The sequence below is a fragment of the Salvelinus alpinus genome, chromosome 13, assembly GCF_045679555.1.
Source record: "Salvelinus alpinus chromosome 13, SLU_Salpinus.1, whole genome shotgun sequence".
NCBI classification, from domain to species: Eukaryota; Metazoa; Chordata; class Actinopteri; order Salmoniformes; family Salmonidae; genus Salvelinus; species Salvelinus alpinus.
Window position 1 is genome coordinate 15,016,561 of NC_092098.1, and position 26,242 is coordinate 15,042,802.

General features: G+C 45.0%; 1 protein-coding gene across 4 annotated transcripts in view; it reads left to right on the forward strand.

The window, feature by feature from the left end:
* LOC139537178 (roundabout homolog 2-like) overlaps positions 1 to 26,242 on the forward strand; it is a 177,930-nt gene that overhangs the window by 72,407 nt on the left and 79,281 nt on the right. For all 4 annotated transcript variants that reach the window (XM_071338192.1, XM_071338194.1, XM_071338195.1 and 1 more), the window contains exon 2: positions 5,788 to 6,114. In XM_071338192.1, the coding sequence (XP_071194293.1) occupies positions 5,788 to 6,114 (327 nt within the window). The remainder of the gene's footprint in view (positions 1 to 5,787; positions 6,115 to 26,242) is intronic.

Genomic DNA, 26,242 nt, shown 5'->3' on the forward strand with positions numbered 1-26,242 from the left:
TTACCATTTGTTCGACTGTCTGTGAGTGCTTAAATGAGCAAGGTCTTGGCAGCGCTGTGTGAATGAAAGTAAGCCTGAGATTAAACAGGAAAATTATGAGACATCGCCAAGTCACAGAGAAAGACACTTTATCATCCTCTGCCTGGATTGGAGAGTTTGGCTTGAATAAACCTTTTTTTCCCCCATTGTCCAAGAGGGTCAATATTCATTAGTCTATATGTGACTTAACATCTGGATTCGAAATTGTGTTTTTTACATTGAATAAAAGTAGAGACTAAAAGTTAGAAAATGGTATATCATACACTGCAGTTGAGGAACAATTGGAAAGTAATTCTGCTTTGAAAGATGATAAACTTGTAACCCCTCTTTTGAGAAAATGGCCCTTGAATGTTTTGGTACACCTAATGGAGAGCTCTTCTTTGTCTACACCCATTCAGAATCATTCACACAATCATTCACCTCTTTAGCACCACCCATCTCTTTAAGGATTCACATGTGAGGCCATGTGCTAAACAATGTGAGTAGTGAAGTAAACAACCAAAGATTTCAAGACTAAAAGTGGTAAAAGTAGTAGCCTACAATGAGGAAAAAGTTCATGTAAAAATACACTTTATCTAGTCCTTGACCCTATATCCTAAACTGACTTTGGTGCAGGTCATGTTGTTCATCACATTACCGTCTCTAGTAAACACACACTATATAAAATAAAATCTAAGTTTATTTGTCACATGCACAGGATACAGAAGGTGTAAACAGTACAGTGAAATGCTTACTTGTATACTACTAACGTTACCAATACAAACTGATTGTCATAGCAGTATTATGAATCTGCAGGTAGCTAAAGCTAATCAACTAGTTTCAAGGTTAGCTAGCTAGCTAACGTTAGGCTATAACTAGCAATGCAAATGGATTTTCTGATTAGAATAATACTACTACACAGATCATACTCTTAACATTAGCTAGCGAGCCAGCAAGCTAACGTTCGCTGGCTAGCTAACAGTATTCTTTAACTTGCAATGAAAATGACTTCCTGACAAATTTAGAAACGTATAATGTCTGAAAATGTAGCTAGACTCTTACCCGTATACATGGATGAATGCTTCACGGCAGACTGGAACCATTTAACTCTGATATGTTTATAGCTACATCTTGTTTGGCCAGCGTTGTGTCAAGTCACTCCGGTTCACACTGACCGTGGCATGTGCATAAAAATAGCCCATCACAACTTTTTCCAACTGATCTGTCAATAGCGCCTGCTAAATTCAGGGCATCAATGTTGTTGAGAAAAGTAACAAAACTTTTGTAGTTCTCGATGACTAACGTTATATCTTCCAAAAACCCGCACTAGAAAGGATTATCAGCACATACTGAGCAGCTCACGTTATTGACAGAGTCGTGCTACATGGCAGAGCAATCTAAACGCAATCTCCCGGCATGTCCAGCCCATACATTATCTCATCCAATCATGGCTAGCGGGAAGGTTCCTGTCTTTTTCCGTGGCTAAACCAACTTGGCTCGTAATTTACAGATGGAATACACGTTTGTTATTAAGGCACATGAAACATATTTCAGAAGGCATTTCTGCCAGAAAACACAAAAGCACGTTAAAATGCCTCTTGTGAAGTAGTGAAATGCGACATACGCCTAGCTTCCTGAAACGGGTCACATATTCAGTCAATTCGTGATAAGTGGACATTGGTAAGGGCAAACTCTGAAAGTGCACAGTGCAGTTCACCAGTCAGCAATTCAAATACATTTATACGTTATAATAGTATAATTGTAATTGCACTGTAGTTACAAAGGACATTGTGATTTGTGAAAATTAGTACAGTGTGTTGATAATATCAGTGGTTGTTGATGGTATTACTATAACCATTCCTGCTGACTGGGTTCTCTCAGTACACTCTGCTGTATGAATATTCCAGCCAGCAGCTATGTACAGTAGGAGAGGGATGTCAGCCCAAATGGATGTGACAGTTGATATGGTCAAAGTTAAAGTGCAGAAGGAGATAGTGCTGTTTTCATATGTTTTTATGTAGCCAGATTTCAGCTAAATCCCAGTCAAGCGTATCTGTGGCATTACTGCTTTCAGACAGCCACTGTGCTGCTGTCGCCTGGGCGTACAGTTTTACCTCAGAGAGGGAGATAAGGTAACGAGTAATGAGTTTGTCAAGACCATGGCTGCTCTGTTGGGGAAAACGTTATCTCAGAAAGTTCAGGTTGTTGGAAGATCTTTATTCAGGGCTAAATCCACCGGTGGAAGCCATTGTTATAGTGAGAAAACCACTCCTCATACGTACAGTATGCAAGGCTGCAGTAGAGTAAGCCCTTGGTGTTTTTAATCAGCATTAGTCTGTTTCTGTACTGCTCTCAGGACTTGGGTGAAACTGAGTGCATGAATTGCGTAGGCAGTTCCATGAACAAGCTCATTGAACGACTAATGAAACGAGAAGCGTTTTTGAGAGCAGAGATCTTTGGTTATGTGTGATTTTATGATTGTGGTTATAGCTGAATGGATCCAGCCAGCCAGCCCCCATTAGGGCCATTAAACACTAGGTGGAGGTGGGTGTGGGGGAGGAAGGGGGAGCGAGCGGAAGAGAGAGTAAGTTAGACAGGCAGGGAGTCGGCACACTTGAGTAGGCTGGGTATTGGGAATCATCTGAGAGTGGCCTTATGGAGTGTGGTGTCCCAGGGAGAACAGTGGCTGGCAGCTTCACTCAGTTTGCGACGGAGGGAGCCTGCCAGTCACAAGGCTTTAGAAAATCCATCTATTGGAATGGGAAGAGTCAACTGGATTTAGGAAGGTGGAATTGGATTTATTTAGTGAATTTTTAACAGATGCCAATACAAATAGCACTAGCAAAGATGTGTGTGTACTTGAAAGAGCGGCAGATGCAGAAAACTAAACCTATTACTAAAACATATAATTCTGTCATGGCTCAGCTAGTCTCATCATCCAACAAAACGCTATAGCTCGCTCCCAGGTTACCCTCTTAAGTACGTACTCCCATCCTTACACAGAGAGACAGAGTACTGTTTGTAATATCTAATTTATCTCCTTAAGAGTAATGATAGAATCATGTCGTGTGGTGTTGCCTCACTGCGTCGCTGACACAGACAAGGGGATAAGAGGAGGGTTGTGGGTACTGGGTAGGGCTGGAGGCAGTGTGGGAGCAATCATTTTTCCTCCACTTCCAGCCGACACACCACACGAGGAATGCGTTCCTGTTGACTTGTTCACGGTGACATCCAACCCTGGGAGAGGGACAGAGAAACAGACTCTTCATTCACCCAGGAGACAAAGACACACATACACCGTACATTTAGATGTCCATGCTGTTATATATCCTAACAGGCACACATGTGCCTACTTGAAGACTCAATTAGAAATAGAGACCGACGTTCACAATTGTTTCCACAGTTACTCACAATTAGAGGTCGATCGATTATGATTTTTCAACGCCAATACCGATACCGATTATTGGAGGACCAAAAATGCCGATACCGCTTAATCGGACGATTTTTATATATATTTGTAATAATGAAAATTATAATTATATACTGAATGAACAAAAAACACTTTATTTTAACTTAATATAATACATCAATAAAATCAATTTAGACTCAAATAAATAATGAAACATGTTCAATTTGGTTTAAATAATGCAAAAACAAAGTGTTGGAGAAGAAAGTAAAAGTGCAATATTTGCCATGTAAAAAAGCTAACGTTTAAGTTCCATGTTCCTCAGAACATGAGAACATATGAAAGCTGGTGGTTCCTTTTATCATGAGTCTTCAATATTCCCAGGTAAGAAGTTTTAGGTTGAAGTTATTATAGGAATTATAGGACTATTTCTCTCTATACCATTTGTATTTCATATACCTTTGACTATTGGATATTCTTATAGGCACTATAGTATTACCAGCCTAATCTCGGGAGTTGATAGGCTTGAAGTCATTAACAGCGCAATGGTTGAAGCACAGCGAAGAGCTGCTGGCAAATGCAGGAAAGTGCTGTTTGAAAGAATGCTTAGGAGCCTGCTGCTGGCTACCACTGCTCAGTCAGACTGCTCTATCAAATATCAAATCATAGACTTAATTATAATATAATGACACACAGAAATACGAGCCTTAGGTCATTAATATGGTCAAATCCGGAAACAATCATTTCGAAAACAAAACATTTATTCTTTCAGTGAAATACGGAACCGTTCCGTATTTTATCTAATGGGTGGCATCCTAGTGGGTGGCAGTCTAAATATTGCTGTTACATTGCATAATCTTCAATGTTATGTCATAATTATGTACAATTCTGGCAAATTAATTACGGTCCTTGTTAGGAAGAAATGGTCTTCATACAGTTTGCAACAAGCCAGGCGGCCCAAACTGCTGCATACACCCTGACTCTGCTTGCACAGAACGCAAGAGAAGTGACACAATTTCCCTAGTTAAAGGAAATTAATGTTAGCAGGCAATATTAACTAAATATGCAGGTTTAAAAATATATACTTGTGTATTGATTTTAAGAAAGGCGTTGATGTTTATGGTTGCTTTTTTCACGAATGTGCTTGTTAAATCATCACCCGTTTGGCAAAGTAGGCTGTGATTCGATGATAAATTAACAGCCACCGCATCGATTATATGCAACGCAGGACAAGCTAGATAAACTAGTAATATCATCAACCATGTGTAGTTAACTAGTGATTATGTTAAGATTGATTGTGCTTTATGAGATAAGTTTAATGCTAGCTAGCAACTTACCTTGGCTCCTTGCTGCACTCGCCTAACAGGTAGTCAGCCTGTCACGCAGTCTCCTCGTGGAGTGCAATGTAAATCGGCCATAATCGGTGTCCAAAAATGCAGATTACCGATTGTTATGAAAACTTGAAATCGGCACTAATTAATCGGCCATTCCGATTAATCGGTCGACCTCTACTCACAATCAACACTCTAGAAGCGCTCGCATATTAGTTTCGGTTTGCTCCTAGCAGGACTCGGCTAGGCAAAGTGGACGTATGTGCCTCACATGCTCCCTTAAAAGACCGTCGCTTGAGAAATTATATAAAAGCGACAATATTACTGTTACCTCTTGAGATGCCGTAGCAACAACATAGCCAGTATGCACTTCCTCAAAATAGTCTGAAGGAATCTAAGATAAAGCAAGAAATATGGAAGTCATTTTGACATTTTTGCAGAGGTCTTAGTCGTGCAATTTTACATCCTACTAAAATGTTTGGTGCAGTATTTGTCAAGTGAAAAAATGTTAATGAAAACTAGTTGAATAACAACAAACACTTCATTGAAGTATCCCGTCCATAGATCCCTCTCCTACTAGGAGTAGTACTGTTGACCAATCACCGAACGAAAGGGTGTGGACTTCAGCTACCAATCTTCGACTTGCCTCAAGTAAAATATGTGTGTGCTCGAAATAGCCGAAAAACCCCTACCGAACACCAAAACAAACAAAAACGTCGCAAAAAACCTACCCACTCACCACCCAGCAGCATCTAAGAGGAACAGAGCCTTTGACAGAGTGTGTAAATTAAAAAGCTAATTAGCGATAATCACTCCCTGGCTCCTTTCTGTCAGTGTGGATATTCAGGCTTGTGTTTTGTGGTGACATGGCGTGCGTGCTCCCTGTCAGGGCCTGGCTCTCATTTATAGGCTTTTTTCTCAGACAATCATCAATCCAGCCTTATCGATATTGTCAGGTGGTATTACTGAACATATTATCTTATGTGGTCGTATGTGTAGCTAATCATATTTTCTCCTCTACTCTCCTCTCAGGATCTCGTCTTCGTCAGGATGACTCCCCTCCCCGGATAGTGGAGCACCCCTCCGACCTCATTGTGTCCAAGGGGGAGCCGGCCACCCTCAACTGCAAGGCGGAGGGGCGTCCTGCCCCCACGGTGGAGTGGTACAAGGACGGGGAGCGTGTGGAGACAGACCGGGACAACCCCCGTTCCCACCGCATGCTGCTGCCCAGCGGCTCCCTCTTCTTCCTACGTATCGTCCACGGCCGGCGCAGCAAGCCAGACGACGGCAGCTATGTGTGTTTGGCCCGTAACTACCTGGGGGAGGCAGTGAGCAGAAACGCATCATTAGAAGTAGCATGTAAGTCCGACCCACAACAATCTATTTTATGGATGAGTGCCATGAAGTTGGAGAGATAGGCCCCATTGGCATAGCTGTGTTGCCTTTGTGTATGTGTTAATGATGCTGTTATTGCAAACTCAAAGATATGACCATAATAATGATATTAGTAACACATTTACATGTTTTATGGGTGGCAATATTACGGTCATAACTTCAAGTTATGTAGAAGCATAATTATAGAGAATAATTGCAGAGAATAATGCTGTGTTGAATAATGAAATGCGTGTGTGGGTCCATACGTTTGCGCGTGCATGTGTTTCTAGACCTATAGGCTCTTTATATTGTGGTCCCTATAGGTCTTAAGAGTGTGACAGCGGCTTGATTTATTGATGGCCATTACTGGGGTCCTAAGAGACTGAATGAAAAAATCATGATAAATTGTTGAAGTCTCTAGATTGTTATTTTATTTGCATTTGACGTTGTGTACTTCCTCTGCCCCTCGCTGGGAAGTTAATGTGGTCTCTGAGGTGGGAGGGGTTGATGTTAAATGAGGTGTTGAATTTTTCAGTGCTTAGGAGGTGACTGTATGTATGTAGGGGATAGAGGTTAGGGTGTTATACGGAAAGAGCATACATCTCTGTTGAGGGGTGGGGACTGAGCCCATATGTAAAATGTGTGGCTGTCATCATCTGTGTAACTTGACCTGACCTATTTGACTGATCCTTGTGAGCGCATGTTTGTGTGCCTTCCATCTTCTCTATTCCTCTTTGCGTGTGTTCTTGTGTGCACCGTGCATGTGTGTGCAATCCTCCATTCGTGTGTGTGTGTGTGTTTGTGTGTGTACATTGTTAAAAAGACCTGTTTGAGTGACCTTTGTGTGCGATGCGTGGGTAGAGCTGAACATCGCTCCAGGCAGTGAGAGCAGGATTTCACCCAAGTTATTCTCTCCTTCCTCCGTTCTTCATGTGCCCAGCCAACACTTTCCCTGTGTAGGAAACAAGAGCTCTGGGCTATTCACATCGCCATTATGTGTTAAACTGAACTGATTCCTCGACATTAACATACCACACAGCGCACACATTCTGATCACTCACAGCAAACACCTGAGAAACAATGGAAATATAGGAAAATATGAATGGTATGTAATTGTAGATTTGTGCTACACGCATATCTACATACATATTTACATTCACATACATTATAGACTGGGGGTTTGCAGTGTGTTTTTAAGTGGGGGTCTTAAGGGAAAGTATGACCCGATGACTTCAGTGTGGTGTACACTTTCCTCCCTGGGGTGAGAGGAGAGGTGAGGAGAGGGGGGGTTTCCTCCATTTTGTCCTCCCTTAAATCTGTCATCAGGCATCTGTCTTACTGTCTGTGCCCTGGGCAGGGCCGTTTCTAGCTTTTTTGGGGCCCTAAGAGAGATTTGCCAAGGGATGGAGAAAACATTTAGCAGTTTTAAAACAAATTTCCTGCAATTCTACACATTTTGCCATGACTTATGCCATGTTCATATGATATCTGAGTGAGTGACGAACAAATACAATGGGGGCCCCCTGGAGGTCAGGGCCTCTAGGCCTTGGGTGCTCGGTCAGTAATTCAGCCATGATTATTACTACAAGGTTTAGATAGCTGGCTAGACTAACTTACCTAGTCATCTATAAAATGTTAGCTGATATGGGATAACTGAGTGACTATCAGTGACTGACATAACAAAAGGAAAACTGCTGATGCACAACCAAATATCGAAATGATACATTGTGTATTCTACTATTCTAACTAACAGCAAGTTGAGACCCCGACTGACCCCCTAAAAAATATATGGGAGGTTGGGGGCCCCCTAGTGGCCGCGGGGCCCTAAGCAGCCACTTATGTTGCTTATGCCTAGAAACGGCACTGGCCCTGGGGTCAGTGGTGGAGCAGAGTTATAGTGGTATGGTCCAGTTTTGACGCTGGTGGATTTGTGTTTGGCATGAGCCCGGGAGACAACCCTCTCACTCAAACCCAACAGCTGCTGGATGAAGACGAAACCTGAGAACTATGTGTCTCCTTATGCACCTCATCTCCTCTCTCCCCCACCCTCTCCTCCTTCCCACCCTCTCCTTCCTAACTCCCTTCCCATATCACTCACTTTCCTCCTTCTATCCTTTATTCCCCTGTACTCTTCTCCTCCTCCTCCTGCTGTTTCCTCTGCCTGGTTTGTAATCAATACTGCCCTGCTGTCCTGGGAAAGGATTATGGGTGAAGAGCCGCAGGATATCTGAGACACACACATCAGTTCTCCAACTAGACAGCTGTGTGTGAGAGTGTGAAGTGTGTGGTGGGAGGGAAGAGTGTGTGGTGGAAGGGAAGTGTGTGTGAGTAGGAGGGGGATGTGCTGTCTTGGCATTTTTATTGTTGTTTAAAAAAAAATAATAGATGATATATTGTGGATTAATTCATATATAGAACATATTTTAAATCATTTTCGATTAGTGTGCTGTAGGAGAATAGGATCCCCTGGAGTTCAGGACCTTCGGTTAGTTGAGGGGTTCTTGGAAGAACCTTTAATGGTTCAATGTAGCAATGGGTTCCTGGAGGAACACTGAAGTGGAGGCATGGCTTAGGAGGGGCGTGGCTTTAAGATATATACATTTTTTGGCCACCCGTTAGAGTAAATGCCATTCCTGTTAATAGGTTCTGTTGTATTGTCGTCACATATTAAGGTTGAACACTGACAGTTTCGTAGTTTCAGTGAGGCTAACAGAGGTGTATGAGTTCCTCAGAAGCCAATGCAAATCCCAAAGTTAGAATAGTTACCACTTTATTACTGTACGTAATCAGCAATGTTATTCATATTATATTAGAATATGTAATGTGCATAGATATTCAAGGAACAAACTTAACATGAACAGAAATGACATTTATGCTAACAGGTGACGTGACTAAAAATAACTACAGTATCTGAAAGCCACACCTCTAATCTGTTAGGCCGCACCTCCAATTTGAACTACGCCCATCACAAAAAGGTTCCAATTTGAACATTTACATAGGGGTTCCTCGAAGACCCTTTTCAGAGGGGTTACTCGAGGAACCTTTTCAGAGGGGTTACTCGAAGACCCTTTTCAGAGGGGTTACTCGAGGAACCTTTTCAGAGGGGTTACTCGAGGAACCTTTTCAGAGGGGTTACTCGAGGAACCTTTTTCAACTGGAAAGGTTCCGCCGGTGTGGCAGCACTAAAGGTTCTTCCAGGCACCTTTACTTCTAAGACTGTATGGGATTTCATGCAATTGTGTTAGAGACAGCAAAAACGTAAGACTTTACCTTGGCCCGGCCTTTTGCCATGTCTGATATTGTTTTTGACACCCTTTTTCAAGTCCCTGAATCATAGCCCTGGCCTTAACTCTAAATTCCATTACATGAGTCCCATTAGACATCAATTGTACTTAAGTTAAATACACACTCTCACTTCTCTGAGTTGCACATAGTGAGGAAGCTCTAATTGAGATGCTAATCAGACAGTTATGTCTCTGGGTGTGAAACTGCTCTAAGCGATCCCTCCTGGGGCTCTCATGCATTATTGTTGGTTAATGGGAACATAGATGAAATAGGACTATTTAATTTAGACTTTTTGAGTTGTTGACTAAAGAGCAGTATTACCATGAGGTGTTAGTTCCTGTGCCACCTGAGACACAGCTTTAGTCTTGTTGTGCCTCGAGGACAGGTGGATCAGGTCTGAAGAGGACATAGTGTGTTTCTGTCACTGTTACACAGTGTCGGTACGGTGTCGGCAAGCTCCTGCTGTTTTGTCAGAACAGCCAGAGATTATTTGAATAACAATCATCACCTGCTTTCGATGTCAGCAACACCCAGACATGCAACCTCCCAGCCACCACACCGCCCGCTCCAACACTTCAGCTGAACTCTATTTCAGTTATAGCGTTATAACACCCACAAACACCCCTCTGACCCCCAACCCCCTGCAGACAGCTCTAATGGGAGTGACTGGCTGCTGATGGGATTAGGAGTAGCTATAATAAGTGACTGAATCACAATAATGATGATGTGTTGAGAGAGGGGGGGGGGTGTTGATTGGTATAAATAATTCACAAACAGACCCCCCACCCACTCACCCCCTCCCCTCTGCCTGTCTGTAGACTCCTCTGGCTATTAGAAGAGTAGCCAGCCAGACAGACAAACATCAATCAATAAATCCTCATCGTCCCAGACAGATAGCCAGACAGACAGACGGTTAGGATAAATGCCTGGAGTGGTCAGATGTTTTGGCTTGCACACAATGTACAATATTGCATAGTGTGATGGTGTGTATGGATAGAGTGGACTAACATGCTGACCACACCGCTCGCGTCGCATGCTCTCGCGTTGCAAAATAAATTTAAACATACATGTTATTCAATTATTGCACCCACACTGCTCGTGCGCGCCAACGAGCATCTGTGTTGCCAAGCACTAAAAAAGAAGTAAATTCTATTTGTGACGCTGATCGCGGCGCTGCTGCTTCTCTCTGTTTATTATCTATGCATAGTCACTTTACCTACATGTACATACTACCTTAATTGACTCTGTACCGGTACCCCCTGTATATAGCCTCCACATTGACTCTGTACCAGTACCCCCTGTATATAGCCTCCACATTGACTCTGTACCGGTACCCCCTGTATATAGCCTCCACATTGATTCTGTACCGGTACCCCCTGTATATAGCCTCCACATTGTCTCTGTACCGGTACCCCCTGTATATAGCCTCCACATTGACTCTGTACCAGTACCCCCTGTATATAGCCTCCACATTGACTCTGTACCGGTACCCCCTGTATATAGCCTCATTACTCTCTAATATTTGTTATTTTTCTATTTTCATCTTTATTTTTTGTTATTTATTTTTTGACTTTCTTAAAACTACATTGTTGGTTAAGGGCTTGTAAGTAACATGTGACAAATAACATTTGATTTGATTTGATTGCGTTGGTAGATCATGCAGTACTATATGCTGAGTTAGTGGTTTGATCAATAATCATTCAGCACACTTGTGATAAGTGGCATGGTGAGATTATGGTTGTGGTTGGACCGTAGCAGTGCCGCTAGGAAGAATGTATGTATGGGTATTTGGCACCTAGCCAGCTCTCATTAATCATAGGTCCCACTCTCTCACACTGACCTGCTGGCCGCCAGCCCCAGCACTAGCCCCAGCCCCATGCCATGCCTCCCTGTGTGTCCTGGGAAGGTGTGGGGACATGTCCTGTGAGAGGACAGGGTGGCCTGAGCGTGGAGAAAGGCCACAGCCAGTCAACAGACACCCCTCTCATATACTAGTCCCCTTCCGCCTCCCAACTGTCAAGCCTGTGTCAAGCTTGTGTTGAGAATCGAGGTCAAAGTTGAGAGTGAACTCGGCTTGGCCACCGTGCACTTCCTGGCAGTTTCAAATGTCAGAGGACCTGGTCGTCCATAGCAATGCTGTCACTGTGTGGGCTTGCCACCCGCTTAAGAGCTGGGGTACAAAGCCAGTGATAGAGGGGTCTTTGCACAGTATACCACACTAGGAAGAAGTGAGTTTAGGTCGTTTAACATTGGGGGTGTGTAGTGTACCTTATTTTCATCCATGTGTACTGTACCTTTTGATAAGAGAAGCAACCTCTCCAGTACAAGCACAGTGCAGAAGAAAATATAGTGATGCATAAGAATACATTTGCTTAAAATAAAGTTCCTGAGAGACTAAGAGGTGTGTGGGTAAGAAATGATGGAACGCTCCATCTCAACTCATCTTTTTATGATGATTAAGTGACAATGGGATCGAAGGGACTCACCTGTACAGTCAGCACTTTGGGTTTACAATAGCTATAAAGCAACAATCAGACTGTAACAATCTGGGAGTGATTGTAAGAGTGTGTGTGTGTGTGTGTGTGTGTGTGTGTGTGTGTGTGTGTGTGTGTGTGTGTGTGTGTGTGTGTGTGTGTGTGTGTGTGTGTGTGTGTGTGTGTGTGTGTGTGTGTGTGTGATTTGTTGTGCGTATGTACGTGAGTATGTGTGTGTACTTGAACAGTTAGGTGAAACGGAGGCAGAGGTGGTTTGGGCACAGGGCCGTGCACAGACCTTTTAGGGGGAAGGTGCTGAAACTGAGAAAAGGGGGAAAAAACAAAGACTTTCATAATTCTCATCTCAAAATCCATATCATACCAACTGCCTCTGTAGTGAATATTTTAACATTGTTCAGCATTGGACTATTTATTTCTGCAACAACACACTCACTCATCACAAACATGATTTACTTTAGGAAAAGAAGGTGGGGGGCTATCAGCTGATCATTGATGTTGATGATTGATGTAAATCTGCTAGTTAGCTAGCGTGTGATTTATCATCAATGCCCTTAAATAATAACTTCATAATATTCTAACTCATGATGTATGGCTGACTGGCTAGTGGCTTGTGTGGATATTTTAGTATATGGTGGTTAGCTGGTCTAGACTGCCTGTGTTGCTGCTGCCGATCTCTCACTCAACGTCAACAAAACAAAGGAGATGATCGTGGACTTCAGGAAACAGCAAAGGGTGCACCCCCCTATCTACATCGACTTAACCACAGTTGAGAAGGTGGAAAGCTTCAAGTTCCTCGGTGTACACATCACTGACAAACTGAAATGGTCCACCCACACAGACAGTGTGGTGAAGAAGGCGCAACAACGCCTCTTCAACCTCAGGAGCCTGAAGAAATTTGTCTTGTCACCCAAAACCCTGACAAACTTTTACAGATGCACAACCGAGAGCATCCTGTCGGGATGTATCACAGCCTGGTATGGCAGCTGCACCGCACTCAACCGCAAGGCTCTCCAGAGGGTAGTGAGGTCTGCACAACACATCACCGGGGGCAAACTACCTGCCCTCCATGACACCTACACCACCCGATGTCACAGGAAGGCCAAAAAAATCATAGAGGACATCAACCACCGAGCCACTGGCTGTTCACACTGCTATCATCCAGAAGGTGAGGTCAGTACAGGTGCATCAAAGCTGGGACCGAGAGATTGAAAAACAGCTTCAATCGCAGGCCATCAGACCGTTAAACAGCAATCACTAACACAGAGAGGCTGCTGCCTACATTGAGACCCAATCACTGGACACTTTAATAAATGGATCACTAGTCACTTTAAACAATGCCACTTTAATAATGTTTACATATCTTACATTACTCATCTCACATGTATATACTGTATGTTATACCGTTTACTGCACCTTGCCTATGACGCTCAGCCATCGCTCATCCATGTACTTATATGTACATATTCTCATTCACCCCTTTAGATTTGTGTGTATTAGGTAGTTGTTGGGGAATTGTTAGATTACCTGTTAGATATTACTGCACTGTCGGAACTAGAAGCACAAGCATTTCGCTACACTCGCATGCACATCTGCTAACCACGTTGTATGTGCCCAATACCATTTGATTAGATTGGATTTGCGGAAGGGATGGAGTTAGGATGGTCATTGATGCAGCCGCTCCTCTCTGTCTTTCTGCCTCTCTCTGCTGCACATATCAGCCAGACTGAATATTGATGAGAATGTAAACCAAGTGTTATCAAGTGTTAATGTTTTGCTGCTGTGGCAGTACTATTGATATTTAAACTACGTAGCTAGCTACACACACTCGAGTGCTAATCGCATCTCAAGCCATTCATGTTTTGATAACGGGCGTGTGCAATCTCAAAAAGGCGCAACCTGGCACCCGCAAGCTCTGTTCAGGGCAGACCAACAGGCGCAGCCAACCAACGGATGGGCTGGAGGGTGCCGAACTTGACGATGTCACGACGACTTGCAGGCAATGGGTTCAGAACAACAACGACAAAACTTAATAAAGCAAGAATAATTATAACACCACCCAAAAGGGCACTCGGAGAGTGGGAGGCACAGGTTGACTCATATCTGTGCACATGCCTGATTGGGCATGTCCCTGGAACACATTTGCAGCATGTTGATGAAGTTAGTTTTATGCGACATCTTTTTGAGTGTGGACCATCACACTTTTTTTTGCATATTTTCTTGGCCAGAGAGAATGAGCTAAGGGGCTAGCATCTGGTGCTAACTGGACCATGCTAACTCCTTGGAGAGATGTGCATGACTTTGTTCAAGTAAGTTGGCTAAAGGCTAGCATCTGGTGTTAATTGGACCATGCAAAACCCTTTATGAGCTCTGCTGCACCTTCTTACAGTTGGTTAGCATAGGCCTGGCTGCATATGGTGTGAACTAGCATGCTAACTTGTCGTGTTGTGTATTGTGTTGGTCCACTCTTTTAACATCACTAGCTGGGATGTAACCTACACTAGAAATGACATTAAGGTCATTGGTAGTTTTTGATCTACGTAAAAAGGAAAACGTGTTTTCCAAGATGATATTATTTCATTTTCTTAGTCCCTGTTTCCCTATCCTCTTCTGTCTTAAAGCATCTCTTCCCCGTAAGACTGAACCTCTCCCCGCCGCCCCACCCTCTCACTTCACATAAAGTGTTAGGTTATATCCGTGAGTGATATTAGCATGGCTGTAGCTAGCTGCAGCTGGGAGTTCATTGCGGCTGTGTTCTCTGAGAAGGCTTGTTTAACGACGCAGGGCTGACCGCACCACTGCCCCAGTGCCTCAGCCATCTATCAGTGGGCTAAAGTGTGTTTAGAGGAGCCTCCCTTCTCTCTCTCCCTCTCTCTGAGTCCTGCAGCAGTGCAGTACCTCCGTCATGTCAATCGGACGGCTAACCCAGGGCAGACGATGACTTTATCCCTTCTTCTATCTCTATTGGTTAATCTCATATGGTATTATTCAGTTATCTAGTAACATTCAATTTATCTTGGTGAAAACAGAATCATATTATAGAGGGAAGAGGATATCCTTAATTAATGAAGTAGCTATTGGTATCCGGAGGACAAAGGTACAGTTATACAGACCAGAATACTTTTGGTCTTGTGATTCTTTTTCCAGACTTGCTGACTTGCTGTGTTTGTAGAGGCAGGGAGTCCGACATGTGTTAGCCTGAAAAGTCAATCAGAGCTTCATTAAAGAGCTAAATTAGTTTGTATGGATTTAATAGGTGACCTGCCCACCTGGGCTGTATTGAGCCGATTCAACAGGGCCCTTGGCCCCCAACTCTGGTCCACAGGGAAATTAAATTCTTTGCAAAGAGGCCAAGGTAATAGCTGGGGTTAATAGTTTCTATTTGGTCTTAGTACGACGGCTAATTAGTTAATCAAAGGCATGGTCCTCTATTGTGGGACCATGCACAACAAGCATAAACACAAAGAAATACACATGTAGTACCGTTTATGTACTCCTTTATGTACCGTCCAGCTGTTTTGTCCATGTGTGTATTAGTGTCTACATATGAATATGTTTGTCCCTGTGATTGTATATATGTGTACTTTTACATTTGTATCCGTGTGTGTGCTCGTGCGTATGCATTTGTGCTGGTCTATATGTGGGTTTGCGTTAATGCATGTTTACTGTATGTGGCCCCTGAGAGCAGTGTGTGAGGGGGCTGTGGTCTGTAGTGGTTGCTGCATTACAGTTGTGATTGAGGTGCAGACTAAAGGGCCCAACAGGAGACGGCGTGATGTACTGAATGGCTTTATGATGGATGAGAGACTTTGGAGGTTCAGTTAAACAATAAGACGTCCATTCAGGAGGAGACAGGCTCATTAGAGACTTGGTATGCGGGAGGGAGTGGGCATGTACAGGCAATTTACTTCCCAAGAAGTGATAATGAAGGGCGAAAAAAGTAACCAGCAGACTAGATTAAAGCTTTGTCTTGTATAATAAGAGTAGAACTCGTGGGCACTACCATAGTGGGGAATTTTACATTTTTTATAAATTAAAGACATTGTTATTACAGCTTTTTTTCACTATACCATGAAAACATATGTGGAACTGGACAGAGCCTTTCATGCTACATGTAAGACATTCACAAACGAACATGTCCTTTCATGACATAATGCCCCTAACTTTGTTCCCCTATCTCCCTTCCTCCTTTCAACTCCACCCCCCTGTACCCTTCCTCCTGGCTCGCTGGGGGTAAGACAGGAGAGAGGAGAGAGAGAGAGAGAGAGAGGAGCATCTGCACTCTCAGCCAGAGGAGCTCCATAGTGACTGCATTATTCATGTGCCCTACCCTACAAACCTCTGTTATCTAGGGCAACCTCCCGTTCCACTCTGACTGCTCAGTGTCACACCCGGTACTGCACTGCACAGGGCTTTTTGTGGTCTAGCTTAGACATTCAGCTCCATCACAGCAGACCATTTGGCATCAGACACGCTCAACCTCCCATTCACAGAGAGGAGAGAGACCCAGGGAAAGGACAGCATTAGGGTGACATCAGACTTCTACAGTGCATCCCCTTCACTGAGTAAAAAGGAGGAACATCAGCGGGTTTGATTAATTAATGACATCCACTGCACAAACAGCACAGTAGTAGTACTGTAGCTTTCTATGTCTTATATATCCTCTGCACTTTCACTCTTCTCCATCTATCTGTTTTCACTCTCTCTTTGCCATGCCAGGTTATTTTATGACGCAGGCCCCTGTGTAAGAGCAGAGGGAACAGCTTGATGTGGGCTGACAGCCTCTTGTTCCTGTCCGTCTCTAGCCCTCTGTGCTGCTCCCAAATGTGTGTCAATTCAATCTCCACCGCTATACAGGAGGTAATTGGGACTGTGACAGCAAACAAGATTCTATCCACATCTCTCAATTAGCATGTTATCATCCCTCCATCACAGCATACAGTACACGCTGCTCTCCATTGGGGCTAGTGAGGGCTAGCCATGGCGGCACGCTGCAGATGGGTGGAGCGGGTGGCGGGATTAGAGCCACTTGGGCATGTGTTAGCCCGGGGGGTATGCTGGCACCCAGACAGATCCCGCATACTCCAACCAATCCTTCTTCACTCAACCCACTGGGCGCAGATGTCAGTTCAACGTCTAGTTTTGATTTACATTTGGTACAGTTGTCAACTAACGTGAATTCATCGTCTAATCAACAAAAAATATCACCATGTCGTTGGATTTAGGTTTTAAGTTTTGTAAAAAATGGACGAAATTCCCTTACGTTGATTACTTTTTTCAAATCCAATCAGTTTTCCACATTGATACTACATCGGCACCAGTGGTTTTTATGAGCATGGTCTATTACTTATTACAGCATATTGGATGACTGTCATTCATATTCCATTCACCCAGCTCAATGTAACTGCGATAGGTTTAGGCTATTACATGATGCTCACATTTTCCCTATACCCATCATGTTGCTGCTACAACCTAGCCTACGAATGAAAGTTGATGTGGGCCCACATCAAGCTCATCATTGAGCTCGAGGCCCTGGGTCTGAACCCCGCCCTGTGCAACTGGGTCCTGGACTGACTGACGGGCCGCCCCGTCAGTTTGCTTCCGTTTAAGAAACGTTTTTCAACAGGATCACACGCAAACACAGAACTAGCAGCCACATATAAACACCACCATCACTTCTCTCGTTGTCTATATATCACCTCCACTCCGCTGATCCTCAACACTCCGCTGATCCTCAACACTGGGGCCCCACAAGGGTGCGTGCTCAGCCCCCTCCTGTACTCCCTGTTCACCAATGACTGCGTGGCCAAGCACGCCTCCAACTCAATCATCAAGTTTGCAGACGACACAGCAGTAGTAGGCTTGAATACCAACGATGACGAGACAGCCTACAGGGAGGAGATGAGAGCTCTGAGAGTGTGGTGCCTGGAAAACAACCTCTCACTCAACGTCAACAAAACAAAGAAGATGATCATGGTCTTCAGGAAACAGCAGAGGGTGCACCCCCCTATCTACATCGACGGGACCGCAGTGGAGAAGGTGGAAAACGTCAAGTTCTTTTTCGTACACATCATTGACGAACTGAAATGGACCACCCACACAGGCAGTGTGGTGAAGATGGCGCAACAGAGCCTCTTCAACCTCAGGAGGCTAAAGAAATCAAGAAAGCATCCTGTCGGGCTGTATCACCACCTGGTACGGCAACTGCACCGCCCACAACCGCAAGGCTCTCCAGAGGGTGGTGCGGTCCGCCCAATGCATTACCGGGGGCAAACTACCTGCCCTCCAGGACACCTACAGTACCCGATGTCACAGGATGGCCAAAAAGATCCTCAAGGACATCAACCAATGGAGCCACTGGCTGTTCACCCCGCGTGGTCTGCCACTGCGAGGACAATCAGCTGTCTGTCTCCCTATAGCGCTGTCTTATGCGTCTGACAGTACGGACATTGCAATTTATTGCCCTGGCCACATCTGCAGTCCTCATGCCTCCTTGCAGCATGCCTAAGGCACGTTCACGCAGATGAGCAGGGACCCTGGGCATCTTTCTTTTGGCGTTTTTCAGAGTCAGTAGAAAGGCCTCTTTAGTGTCCTAAGTTTTCATAACTGTGACCTTAATTGCCTACCGTCTAAGCTGTTAGTGTCTTAATGACCGTTCCACAGGTGCATGTTCATTAATTGTTTATGGTTCATTGAACAAGCATGGGAAACAGTGTTTAAACCCTTTACAATAACGATTTGTAAAGTTATTTTTATTTTACAAATTATCTTTGAAAGACAGGGTCCTGAAAAGGGACATTTCTTTTTTTGCTGAGTTTATATAGTCTTCATTTATCCCTACTTGGATTTGTGTGTTTTGGGTATATGTTGTGTAATTTGTTAGATATTACTTGTTAGATATTACTGCACAGTCAGAGCTAGAAGCACAAGCATTTTGCTACACCTGCAATAACATCTGCTAATCATGTGTATGTGACCAATACAATTTGATTTGATTTGAACGTTTACAACGTAGGTACACAGGTTGAGAGAAATTTTGAGTAATCAAGGTGACAGATAGTGACACATTTTAATACCGCATTGCACACTCTTGCCTGCATCTAGGTGATCTGGGGTGTAACTTAGTCCAACAGTTACAAACGAGAGTTTCTATGCGACAAATTCAGGTAGGATTATCCCCGTTTCGTTCCGTTTGCTTCCGTTTAAGAAACGTTTTTCAACAGGATCACACGCAAACACAGAACTAGCAGCCACATATAAACACCACCATCACTTCTCTCGTTGTCTATATACGTTTTTCTCGCATCTACACTCTCTCCTCCTCTCACCTTTTCCCGCTTGTGGACTTCAGCTGTCTGTGACCAGGCGAAGAAACCTTTCCAAGCCAAAACTTCATGCCATAACCGCTAAACGCTACACACAGCCTATATCATTGTCACCATATTAACGTCATAGTCAGCATAGCTACTAGAACTAATGTGTTAGTGAACCCTCTACAATCATGCAGTACTGTGTACAGCATGCAGTTTAGCAGTTATACCGGCGGGCCCTGGTGGCAATAAATGAATAAAACCAAAAGCTGTACCTTGACTTGGAAGAGTTCCAGTGTTGGATAGCCATAGCCAGCTAGCAAACATAGCATCCCTCTGTTTGAGCCAGGTGTTTGAGTAGGCTAAACTAGCTAGCTGCATTTTTTTATTTTATTTTTATTTTACCGTTATTTTACCGTTATTTTACCAGGTAAGTTGACTGAGAACACATTCTCATTTGCAGCAACGACCTGGGGAATAGTTACAGGGGAGAGGAGGGGGATGAATGAGCCAATTGTAAACTGGGGATTATTAGGTGACCGTGATGGTTGAGGGCCAGATTGGGAATTTAGCCAGGACACCGGGGTTAACACCCCTACTCTTACGATAAGTGCCATGGGATCTTTAATGACCTCAGCGAGTCAGGACACCCGTTTAACGTCCCATCCGAAAGACGGCACCCTACACAGAGCAGTGTCCCCAATCACTGCCCTGGGGCATTGGGATCTTTGTTTAGACCAGAGGAAAGAGTGCCTCCTACTGGCCCTCCAACACCACTTCCAGCAGCACCTGGTCTCCCATCCAGGGACTGACCAGGACCAACCCTGCTTAGCTTCAGAAGCAAGCCAGCAGTGGTATGCAGGGTGGTATGCTGCTGGCGTGGTATGCTGCTGGCATTTGCTAGCTAAGTAAGTGAAAGTGAAAGTAATAATAACAACTGTATAGCTCTCTCTCTCTCTCTCTCTCTCTCTCTCTCTCTCTCTCTCTCTCTCTCTCGCTCTCTCTCTCTCTCTTTTGCTCCTCCTTAATTAGTTCTTTCTCTCTCTTTGTATCAACTACACACCACATTTTATGCACTGCAGTGCTAGATTGCTGTAGCTTATTCTCTGATCCTTTGATTGGGTGGACAACATGTCAGTTCATGCTGCAAGAGCTCTGATAGGCTGGAGGACATCGTCTGGAATTGTCATATTTACTGTGTAAGTCTATGGAAGGGGGTTTATTGAAGTCAATATACCCAGAGGAGGACAGAAACTAGCTGTTGAAATGATGTGGAAATAATGTTGATTCAACCAGTTTTTGCCCAGTGGGAAGGCCCTCACCTATTCGTCTCTTTCCTTCATATACTCTTAGCATCCCAGTCGATCCCATCCCCCACTAACACGTACAACCTCACCTCCTCGTTTCAGAGCTATCTCTGCATGTAGTCTCCCCTCACCATCCGCAACCCTGCATTAATGCAGTACCCTCATGCTTACACACATCTCTGCCGTGATCTATCAACCCTCCCCGCTCCTGCATACCCTAACATAACCCCCCCACCCCACCATCATATCCTCTCTCATCACTCCCCACCACTATAAAACCTTCATGGACCCCATGACCTCCCCCTTTCCGCCCCCTCCCGGCACCCTAATTCCCGCCTTAGTACCGTGCCCGTGTCCTACCCAGAGAGAGAGGGCACAGGGGACAAACACGCTAAGAGCCAGTCTGCAACCCGGGGCCTACAGCCTCGCAGTCCCCTGTCCTGCTCTGCCCAACCACAGGAGAAGCACAGCCTGCAGTGAGCCTATTAGAGACAGGGGAACCCAGATCTAAACAGCACAGTGAGGGCCAATGAGTCACTAGGCTACACCCCATGGTTGGCCAACATCATACTAAGCCCTTTGTGTCGTCTCTACCGGCCTTGACTAGAGACCATGGGATTAACTCATAAGCCAAAATAAGGTCAAATGGCTTTGATTTCAGGGCAGGCCAGGAGTTGTCCATTTTGTTAGTTAAGGTACAGCTCAAACCAGAAGGGGATAATGATAATGCTCTGATGGTTAGTGGGTTAGCTGTTAGCTGGGGCTCATGCTTCGCTGGGTAATGTGAACTTGGTCTTCTCTGCAGATGTATGGGTGGGGACTAGGACAGGGGACTGGGGCTGCAGAGTGACCGATGGAAGGGGCCTGAACGTGGGGAATAATGGACAGTGAGTTCCTGAGCAGATATTTCCACACATTGCAGTGGTCCCTGTGTTTGGCATCTGGGCTTTAATCTGGTCAATCAAGGGCATTCAGATTACTGAGGAGGGGCGGGGGGTGGGGGGTATGGACCCTAGCTGTGTATGGAACCCCCCCTCTTTCCCCGGAACTCACATGCACACCTTCAACCCCAGTACCATCTCAAACACACAGTCTCACAGCCCTACACACACAACATAGTTGGCAGATATCTGGCCTTCTCTATTCTGTTGCTTCATCCAGTAGAGATATATGAGGACGTTATTTTCCCTTTCAATTATTGACTTTCTACATTGTATCCCTCCTCCTCCTCCTCCTCCTCTCTCTCTCCCTCTCTGCCTCTATCTCTCTTTATTCCTCCTCCACTCCTCAGGGCCCCTGGCTGTCTTCCCACAAGTCATGTTCTCCTGGCTAGATGATGCGTGCATGTCTCTTGTGTCTTCTTGATGCTAACTCACACCGACGTTCGCACAGCATTGTGGGATGCCGCTCTCGGTCATATTTCACCACGGGATGTAATAATAATAATGATGATGAGGATGATGGTGATGAGGAACCTGAGGGGAATGCTTCTATTTTCTCCTCTTGTCAGTTTTATATCCATGTATTAATCAGTACATGGAGATAGGTTGGAGGATGAGCGGTGTGACAGAACCCGAATGATGCAGAGCTGCATGAATAACAGGGCTTCATATTTTATAACTTTATACTTTTGTACCGCTTATCATCATCACCATTTCTCTCCTTAGCTCTCACCCGTTTCTCTCTTTACTGAGCACAGACAGTGTTTGGTTCATCTATGATATACTGTTGATGGAGTCTCTCCATCTCCACTGGTATTGATGTTTTCTGAAGCACTGCTACAGTCTGATATGTGATTTCCAAAACGGCACCCATTTGGCAGGAAACAGCTCTGCAGTGATTCAAGCCTCTCCTCTGTAACTCTTTCATGTTTGTTGATGTGCATCTCTCTTCCAATATTGCTCTTCTCTGGGCCCTTATATAGGCACAAACTGGACTCTGATGAAAAATAGAAAGTAATACTGTTGTGCCGAGATAGAGATGGAGTCTTGTATAGTGGACTGCTTGCAATTGCGTCGACCAGGGAATATGAGTGTGTTTATTATATAGAGAGAGCGCGAGTGAGTGTGTGTACATCGGTGCATGTGTGTGTGTGTGTGTGTGTGTGTGTGTGTGTGTGTGTGTGTGTGTGTGTGTGTGTGTGTGTGTGTGTGTGTGTGTGTGTGTGTGTGTGTGTGTGTGTGTGTGTGTGAGAACGGAAATGGGGGAAGCAATGCAGACAGACTCAGAGAGGGAGGGCATGGTCAGTGGGCTATCCCCCGGAGAGAGGGAGGAGGGGTATAGAGGTCACAGCAGCATTTTGGCCCCGCAGCGGTGCTTCTTCGTGGTGGAGACTGTGTGTCTGAGGGGCCTGTCTGTCTGTGTGTGGGGCTCTGGAGCTGTGGGGCTGTGGGCCGGCGGACACACTGAGTCTGTTAAGAAAGATTTCCCTATGGCCTTGGATACAGTATAATTACACTCCCAAAGCCTACATGGTCTGTCTCCTACAATCTCACACATTAGACAAGCGTAGAGGCTCAGAGCCTCACCCCTTCTCCCCAGATCTCTGTGAAAAACCTCTCCAGCCCTCCGCCATGTTCCTCAGCTCTTTGTGTCAAAGCCTGGTGGTGTAGTGCAGATAATGTACAGTAGGGCTCAAAGTCTCCTAGTCACAGCGTGATAGTGTAGAGAAGTCACCGTCATGGAGGTTATGGTTCCTTTTAAATAATCAGGTAACTAGTGGTAGGCTATGCATGGCCCGTCTGTATCCTCAGCAGTTGGATCATTCACATTTTCCACATCCATCTGGTCATTCACTGACTCGTCTATAGCAGTGCACTCCTAGCCTTGCCCTCAGCTACTGCTGGGAACATGTTTTCATGGAGATACAAAAGACAAATGTGTATATCTACTGCGCTGTGGTATTATAGGTTATTTCTGTTCAATGAACAATGTACTCTCTTGCTCTGAAATGTTTCTTGCCCAAATTTGCTTAAAGCTTTTCTGCTCTTCTTTTCATGATTCATTTAAAATGACCCTCATTTTGTAATTTCACTGTTGCTTAGTAAAGGCAGAGAAACAAATGAGTGTGGTTGGGTCTGAACAGTTTGTGTTGTATGGTATGCGAGTAGGAAGCCACTTAATGAATGGTTGGTCCCTCTAAGAAGTTGAGGACGAGAGAGAAGTGTAAGAAGGCATTAGGGAGAATCTCTGTCTGACTGGAAACGAGGCACATTCACTAGGGACCAATTAGGCCCAGGCAAGCTGTTACAACCCACAGTGTCAGTGTGTCTCCTCTCCTCCGTCTGAGGGAAGAGCGTGACATAAATGACTGTGGAGAATAGAAGGAAGAGGGAAAAGATGGCTGGAAGAAATATGAAAAGGTTGAGGTATGAGGAGAGACAAGGGATGGAGGAGGACGGAATGAATGTAGTGCTAACCTTTGCTCTCTGACTGCACGCACACACACACAGTCCATAGTCAGGCACGTCTGAATATTTTAATTAGACTGAGGTAAAAGAAAGCGCTAAGGCAGAACGGTTTAGCGAAAATCCTTCGGTGTTTGCTCAATTAAACGCTGATTGCAGCTAATTGCTTACAGAGAGAGTGTAAAATGAGAGTGTATATGAGGTGGGCCTGCCTGCCTGCCTGCATGTCCGTCTCCGTTTCACGTGTTCCGCATGCAAAAGAAACCAAACATTTAATGACGGTGGTTGTAATTGCTTACTCTCTGTCTCTCATCACTGTCTCTCGTCATCTTCCTTTGTCTGCCGTTCATAAGCATAGGCAGGTGCACACTTATACACATAGCGTATGCCACTAATACACACACACACACACACACACACACACACACACACACACACACACACACACACACACACACACACACACACACACACACACACACACACACACACACACACACACACACACACACACACACACACACACACACACACACACACACGCACACACACACTCATGTGAGATATGTTTTATATTTCCATGTCGCAGTGTGTAAATGTGCTCAATCTTTGTCATTTATATCTACCCGTAAATTCAGTCGACTGACCGCTGTAGAGCTAATAATGGTAATGTATCTGTGAAATGCTAACTCTCAAGCACCACTTAATTAATGTTAATGGCTTTTGGAATAAGCCAGCCAAACAAATGGTATCTTTTCAGATATTACTTTTCTCTGCTCCATAGCACACACAGGTTTTAACGTTTTGAGAGGGAGAGAGACGTTCCCCCTTCCTACCCTGCAATAAAGAAATGCATTTCCTCTGACTCCTCAGAGCCCCCTCTCACTCTCTTCCTTTCCCCCTCATCCATTCTCTTTCATTCCCTTTCTCTCTTCCTCTATCTCCTTCTCTTTTTACTGCACAAGGAGAAGGGAGTGTTACGGATCGTGCCAAAGGAAGCTCAGTCATTTGATGCGAGGCCATTTGAATTTTGCATCTGGAAATTATTGGAGTTGCTGCGATGTGTGTGTTTGTGTGTTTGTGTGTGTGTGTGTAATGGCTGCCACAGCATCCTTATCACTTCTCCACACACCTGCTTCCCTCTGAGAGAGCGGCTCCCCTCTCGTCATGCCTCCCCATCAAAGGCTGATCCAGTCTGGGCTGGAGCTCCACAACATCCCTGGATGAGCTCCCTGGTCCCTGCCGAACAGTTTTCCTGCCTGGCTCTCCCTTACTGGTCCCTGGGTGTGTGTGTGTTCTCCAGGCATCTGCCTGTACCTTTGAGGCAGCGCCCGCTCTGAACTGGTGTTTCTGGGAAACAGACTGGCAGGCAAGGGTGGCTGGCTCGGCTGCCATATGCTGTGTGATTCTGGGAAGCAGTATTATGGCTTAGGGAATACGACTGTAGAGCCTCTGAAAGCATACAGCCTGAGGCCAGTGGTTCTGGGAGGAGCTAAAGCCTGTAGGATAAGGAAGCACTTTGTGTGTGTCTTTGTGTGGTGGTGTGTGGTGGGGAGGAAGGCTAGCTCAGTCATACTGCACATCATCAAATGGGGGGCAATCTAAAACTATGAGTACAGAGGAAAGCACTTTGTGCTCAAAGGTCAATTGGAGGTAGTGAGAGGGAGGGGAGAAAGAGGGAGGGAGGGGGATAGATGGAAAGAGAGAGGGAGGGTACAAGCGAAGTAGAGGAGGGATTGAATGTGGACATGCGTATTCAAATACACAGGCGGATGCTGGCACCCTAGCCAGTGCTCTGAGTGTGATTGAACAACACACACACATGCGCTGTACATATAAACATGCATATATACTCTCTTTGTTTCTCTCTATCCCTCGCTCCCTATCCCTTGCTCTCCCTATCCCTTGCTCTCCCTATCCCTTGCTTTCCCTATCCCTTGCTCTCCCTATCCCTTTCTCTCCCTATCCCTTGCTTTCCCTATCCCTTGCTTTCTCTATCCCTTGCTCTCCCTATCCCTTGCTTTCCCTATCCCTTGCTTTCTCTATCCCTTTCTCTCCCTATCCCTTGCTTTCCCTATCCCTTTCTCTCCCTATCCCTTGCTTTCTCTATCCCTTGCTCTCCCTATCCCTTGCTCTCCCTATCCCTTGCTCTCCCTATCCCTTGCTTTCTCTATCCCTTGCTCTCCCTATCCCTTGCTCTCCCTATCCCTTGCTCTCCCTATCCCTTGCTTTCTCTATCCCTTGCTCTCCCTATCCCTTGCTCTCCCTATCCCTTGCTCTTCCTATCCCTCGCTCTCCCTATCCCTTGCTCT